The sequence below is a fragment of the Hipposideros armiger genome, unplaced genomic scaffold (assembly GCF_001890085.2).
Source record: "Hipposideros armiger isolate ML-2016 unplaced genomic scaffold, ASM189008v1 scaffold_670, whole genome shotgun sequence".
NCBI lineage: Eukaryota > Metazoa > Chordata > Mammalia > Chiroptera > Hipposideridae > Hipposideros > Hipposideros armiger.
The window spans coordinates 533,489-540,205 of record NW_017732020.1 but is presented as its reverse complement, the minus strand read 5'-3'; the positions used below and the strand labels follow the sequence as shown (position 1 = coordinate 540,205).

The 6,717-nt window shown below is 36.4% G+C and overlaps 1 protein-coding gene across 3 annotated transcripts in view; it reads left to right on the top strand.

Moving 5' to 3' along the window:
• The window catches only part of CADM2 (cell adhesion molecule 2), a 249,668-nt gene that overhangs the window by 74,232 nt on the left and 168,719 nt on the right, over positions 1–6,717 (top strand). For 2 of the 3 annotated variants that reach the window (XM_019626381.1, XM_019626379.1), the window contains exon 2: positions 2,526–2,678. In XM_019626381.1, coding sequence (XP_019481926.1) covers positions 2,639–2,678 — 40 coding nt within the window. In that variant the 5' untranslated portion in view covers positions 2,526–2,638. Of the gene's footprint in view, positions 1–2,525; positions 2,679–6,717 lie in introns of those variants that run through there. The other variant, XM_019626378.1, reaches the window with a different exon arrangement.

The window sequence follows — 6,717 nt, the reverse complement described above, 5'->3', positions numbered from 1 at the left end:
TTGCTTCACTGGCCCAAGTTGGCACCATCATTGCGCTCTTCCCGGGTGAGACAGATCAGTCGCTGGCTTCTGGACGGCTGCTTTTCTCCATTTTGTTTAGTTCTTTTTCTGGATCCTTGTTCTGATTTTCTATTTGGGAAATATTCTTTGTCTTCCCATTTTAGCTGCCTCTCTGTGTTTGTTTCTAATATTAGGTAGAGCTGCTATGTCTCCCAGTCTTTTTAGAGTAGACTTATGTAGTAGGTGTCCTGTGGGGATCAGTGGCACAGTCTCTGTGGTCACCTGAGCCAGGTGCCCTAGGTGTTTTCTTTGTGTGGGTTGTTTGTGCCCTCCTGTTGTAGTTGAGCCTTGATTGCTGTTTGCATGTCCGTGGGAGGAATTGAACCTCAGGCTGATTTGTTGTAAGTATTGGCCATGATTACAGTGGAGGAGCTATTGTGCAGAAGCTGACCATAAAGAGCAGGATTCGCTTTAGTAGGGCCCTGGTTCCTGCCCAGTTTGCTCTTTGGTTGTGTCTTTTGTGGAGGTGTTTGGATGGTACTCTGGTGTAGTCTGAAGTTGGCAAGTGAGTGTGGTTCCTGGAGCCTCTTGGGAGGACCTCTGTTGCAAGCCAAGGTCAGCCACTGCCTGTGCCCTGCCTTGGGCCACTTGGTATGAGCTACAAAGTGATCTTAATATGGTTGCCACTTGTGTTGGGCTTGGAGTTGCCTGGAAGAGGCTTAGCTGTGAACCGAGGCCAGCTCCTGCTAGTCCCAGGCTTAGAGCTGCTTAGCAAGAGACATGAGGCATGCGTTTCCTACTTCACCATCATGACTAGAACTCATTTGGTTCTTTATAACCTCTTGTTCTTTGCTGAAATTTTCGATTTTTTGTTTGTTTCAAGGTGGTTAGTGATTGCTTATTAAAGTATTTTTATTATAGTTTATTTAAATTCACTGTCAGATAATTCCAGTATCCATATCATCTCAGTATTGTCATCTGTTGATTATGTTTCCTCATTTAAGTTATGATTTTTCTGGTATTTAGTATGACCAGTGATATTATTATTATTATTATTATTATTATTATTATTATTATTATCATTATTATTTCTTAAACATTTGGCTATTATGTTAGGATACTCTGGTTCCTATTTAAATCTTCTAAAATGCCATCATTCTGTTTAGCTTTAGCACACAGATTTTAGCATACATTTGCAGGCTGTGGTTCTACCAGTTTTTCAGAGCTTTTGTGATTCCATTTGGTCAGCTTGAGCTATCTAGTTCTACTGGGGGTTACACTGATGTCTACTGGTGCCACCTAAGGGGACAGAGGTGCTTCCCTAGAGCAGGAAGCGTGTGGCTTTAGGTAGGTAAGTGGTTCTCTAGCTTATGGGAAGGTTTTTATTTGTGTGTGTGTGTGTGTTTTCGGGCTCAGTAGTTGTAGAGGGATTGCCCTGCTGCCTATGCTGCCCAGTTGGCCTTTTGCTCTTGGTAGGGAAGGGGAGTCTTCAGCCCATAGGGGACAAAGGTCACTTTCCATAGACACTTACTGTTAGTGATGCTCCCACTTGGTTCCCATTACTGGTGATGTTGCTGGTGGGACTTCCATTTGATCGGCAAAAAAAAATGAGTCTACCTCAGTCACCTTCAGTTGCTGGGTTGTAGTTGGTGGAAGCCAGATCTGCATTTCCTTTGCTTCTTATTTGGGGAGCCTCTGTGTTCTTCCTTAGGTCCTGTTGTCCGTAACCAGTCCATCGTTTTCTTTCTACCTTTCAGAGTAATCTTTTAGTGGCCTCTTGTTTAATTCCAGGTTATATAGCTGTACTTAGTGGAGTATATAATGATTTTTAAACTTTTTTAATGTTATTTTTCTAAAATGAGTAAAGAGAAGCATAAGTCATTAAGATGTTAAGAGTTCTGTGAAAACAAGTGTTCTGTTATAGAAAAGGTGGTTTTAACCAAAGAATATATTAAAAAATATTTAACAGACAGCACAAGAGTCACCAGTGAATCAGAGCATATTTTAACATCTGGTATTTTACAGGTGCTTTTCAGCTGAATGTCAGCTCTGGTTTAAATGAAGTTCAACAGGTGTCTCTACTGCAGAGAGCTTTTAATATGCTAATGCTCATTGTTGGTCCCTTGGAAGAAATGCAGCATAGTTTTCCATTATTTATCTGTCCATAGAAGTGAACCCTTTTGTTTACAGTTTTTCTTGGCACTAGCATTTCATGAAAGACTTCGTGGAGGGAAGCCATTTTTATCATCATCTACCTCATCCAATGTAATGTATTAGATGCAATCATTTAATTAAAAAGTTATTTCTGAGAACCTTAACAAGCACCTAATTCTACTTTGATTAAAAAAAATCTGATAAAATATTTCAATATATTTAAACTGTCCTTTAAACTGTTTCAGAAAATGAGATTTAGATGTATGGCCAAAAAAGAAAAATGTTTATTGTGTTGTGCTAAAAATATGTAGTCTAATAGTACTGATTTTTCTAATGTTGTTATTCATATTTTTAATATTTTCTCTTTCCAGCTTTAAGGGACAATCGGATCGAGCTGGTTCGGGCTTCCTGGCATGAATTGAGTATCAGCGTCAGTGATGTGTCTCTCTCTGATGAAGGACAGTACACCTGTTCTTTATTTACAATGCCTGTGAAAACTTCCAAGGCCTATCTCACTGTTCTGGGTAAGTGCAAGGAACTAAGAGGATGCAATATCAAGCCAAAGAAATGCATACTACTAGAGCAACCTGATTCAAAAATATATATGCATTTTGAGGATTATAATAATAGATGTAGTTTAAGCCCTTCCCTGCTAAATTGTAACAAAAGGCATTTTAAAAATCACTTAGTCGCCTTCCCCATTTTATATAAAGACAAAAAGAGGTATAAAGATCTCTATAACTTCTAAGAGCACATAACCATTTTGTTGCTTAGCCAGCAATACACACCAGGTTTGTTTTTCAGCTATATTTGTTTGTATCAAGTCATCTATATATTATATAAATAGTGATTCTTTCATAAAGTGATAGAATAACAAGCATAATGAATTCAACATGTCTATATGGTGCTCCTCCATTTTATCACATCAGTCACCTGATGGGTGCTTCTCTAATATGTTCTGGCTTTCAAATATGACCCCTTTGTGTGTTTCAGGGCATTTAAAATGACCCTGACATTTTTATGTGTCTTTTTACCTTTTAACTTTGTAGTTTTCTAGATTCTTAAACTGAATACATACTATCACTTGTGCATGCAGCTGATAGCTTCTTTGTGCTTTTATTCTCTAAATATTGGGCCATTTTCCCAAAGGGTAAAGTGATACAAAAAAAAAAAACACATTCATAGAGATTCCAAGAAATTCAGGAAATACAGTTGCATCTTAGAGTTTTCTGTGCTTCCACAAGTGTCAGTGGCCCTATCAGTTGAAATTGCTGCAGTTCATTGAAACACACCTGTGTATTAAACAAGTTAGAGGAATTTAAAGGTTGATTTTTTTTGTCCCTAGTTTGCCTTCCTTTTTTGATACATAAAAGCATAATATTGCATTTAAAAGAACTGATGTATGCTGTTCTTTTGGGTGAGACTATTAAAGTTAACCCAGCTAGTGTATTGGCTTTGTGCATATAAGAAACATGTTTCTTTGCAAGTCCCACAGAGACTATTTTATAAAAATCTTTATAAGTTTGCCATTAAGGACAAAATATTACCACTAAAATGGAGTATTTCAGGATAACAGCTGCCTAAGGTTAATGTATTATTCTGTAGAGAGTCACCGTGAGACCCCAAGAATAGACATGTGGCTGATTTCAGCTTATTAAATGATGGTGTGATATGGATTTTTTTTTCAAAAAGGCAATAATAAAGGAGAACAGAAAAAGAAAAACAAACAAACAACTAACCAGCCAACTGGAGTATGTTGATCTGTCATTTATCTTTGTTGTTGTTGTTGTTTAAATGTGTATTTAACTTAGTGGTGCTTTCCAGTCTGCTTACATTTTATTCTTTTCAAACTGAATTAAATAGTATAATAAAGAAGCTTTCAGCCAGCCTCTATTATTGAATAATTTTAGAAGAAATTATAATAAACCTCTACCATTACAATAGGATATTATTGCCCAAGAAATGTGGACTGTTCTATTATTTAAAACAGCCATGTACTATCTCTGCATATTAGCTACCTGCTTATTGATTGGATGAGTTGGACTAGAAAAGGCAATAAGGGGTTAGTATTAAAAATAATATGTATTATGGTCCACAAAACTATGATTGCATTTCTAATATAAACAATTTCAAAAGAAATTCTCTACTTTAGAAGAAACAGAAAAGTATAGTAGCAAGTACTGATGCATCTCTTATTCCAAAATGCATTTTCTTGAACAAAGTACACAGAGGATAATATCTATTTTAAGCTTTAAGAATTATGAAATCAGGAATGAAAGGTGATATTTTAGTTAAATCATAATTTGTTAAAGAATAAAGAATTGTGCTTTGTGAATTTTTTCCCCCAATGTACACTACGTCATTCTTAAATCCATATACTGGTAAACCTTAAGATATATGGAATGGGTATTTTTAAGATTTACAAAGATTATTTTTGCAGGTAAAACTTAATTTAAACAACTACTTTGATCTAGATCAGTGGTTCTCAACCTGTGGGTCGCGACGCCTTTGGGGGTCAAACGACCCTTTCACAGGGGCCGCCTAAGACCATCGGAAAACAAAAAGATATTTACATTATGATTCATAACAGTATCATAATTACAGTTATAGAGTAGCAACGAAAATAATTTTATGGTTGGGGGTCACCACAACACACAACATGAGGAACTGTATTTAGGGTTCATGGCATTAGGAAGGTTGAGAACCGCTGATCTAGATGAAAATGTTTCAGGTATATATGTGTATATATAATATATATGTATATTTATCTCTATATTATCATAAGCAGTTTATTTTATTTTATTTTATTCTTATTTTTTATATATTTTTTTAATTAGGGAATTGGGGGGATGGGAATAGACAAGTGTGCTCTCCTTTTGTTCTTCAGTCTAGTTGTGGAGGACGTTGCTTCACTGGCCCAAGTTGGCACCATCATTGCGCTCTTCCCGGGTGAGGCAAATCAGTCGCCGGCTTCTGGATGGCCGCTCACTGTGGCTGCTGGCCNAAAATAATTTTATGGTTGGGGGTCACCACAACATGAGGAACTGTATTAAGGGGTCACGGCATTAGGAAGGTTGAGAACTGCTGCCCTAGGTCCATCCATGTTGTTGCAGATGGCAAGATTTCATTTTTTTTTTTTTATGGCTGAGTGATGTTCTATTCTACATATGTACCACTTTTTCTTTATTCATTCATCTGTTGGCCGACACTTAGGTTGCTTCTATATTTGGCTATTATAAATAATGCTGCAATGAACATATGGATACATATTTCTTTTTAAATTAGTTTATTGGGTTTCTTCAGATAAAAACCCAGAAGTAGGATTACTGGGTCCTTCTTTGTCCCTTGTTATAGCCTTTGTTTTAACTACTTTGTCTGGTTTAAGTAAAAGTTATTCCAGCTTTTTTTTGTTTGTTTCCATTTTTATGAAATATTTTCTATCCCTTTCAGTCTGTGTGTGTCTATCAGTCTGAAATGAGTGTCTTGTACACAGCAAATGTAAGGGTCTTGTTTTCTTATCCATTTAGCTACCCTGTCTCTTTTGATTGGTGCATTTAATCCACATACATTTAAAGTCATCATTGATAGATATGTCATTATTGCCATTTTTATTCATATTTTTTATCTTTTTTTTCTTAAAGATGTCCCTTTTATTTCTTATAACTCTGATTTTGTGGTAATGAACTCCATTAGCTTTTTCTTGTCTGGGAAGCCTTTTATCTGTCTTTTGATTCTAAATGATAACTTTGCTGGGTAGAATAATCTTGGTTATAGGTACTTACTTTTCATCACTTTGAATATTTTGTGCCAATCCCTTCTGGCCTGCAAAGTTTCTGCAGAGAAATCAGCTGAAAGTCTTATGGGTAATCCCTTGTAGGTAACTAACTGCTGTTCTCTTGTTGCTTTTAAAATTCTCTCTTTGTCTTTAACCTTTGGCATTTTAATTACGATGTGTCTTGATCTGCGCTTCTTTGCGTTCATCTTGTTTGAGACTCTCTGTGCTTCCTTGGCTTGTATGTTATTTCCTTCGCCAGGTGAGGGACGTTTTCCATCATTATTTCTTCAAATAGGTTTTTAATTCCTTGCTCTCTCTCTACTCCTGGTACCCCTATGATTTTAATGTTGATATGCTTGAATTGCTTCTAGTCCTTTTGGCAGGATCAAGTGAATGTTGGTATGCTTGATGTTGTCTCAGGGGCCCCGTAAGTTGTCCTTATTTTTTGGATTCTGTTTTTTGTTTTTTTTCCCCCTGTTCTTATCTTCCAAATTGACAATGTGATCCTCTGCTTTATCTAATGTATTGATCCCCTCTAATATATTTTTCATTTCAGTTTTTGTATTCTTCATTTCTGACTGGTTCTTTTTTATGTTTTCTACCACCATTTTCTGTTTTCTGTTTTTTTGTGGAAGTTCTCCCTGAGATCATTGAGCATCCTTATAACCAGTGCTTTGAACACTGGTAGATTGCTTTTCTCCGTTTTTTTTTTTTTTTGAAGATTTTTTATTGGGGAATTGGGGGGATGGGAACAGTGCTGGGGAATTGGGGGAAGAGGAACAGACAAG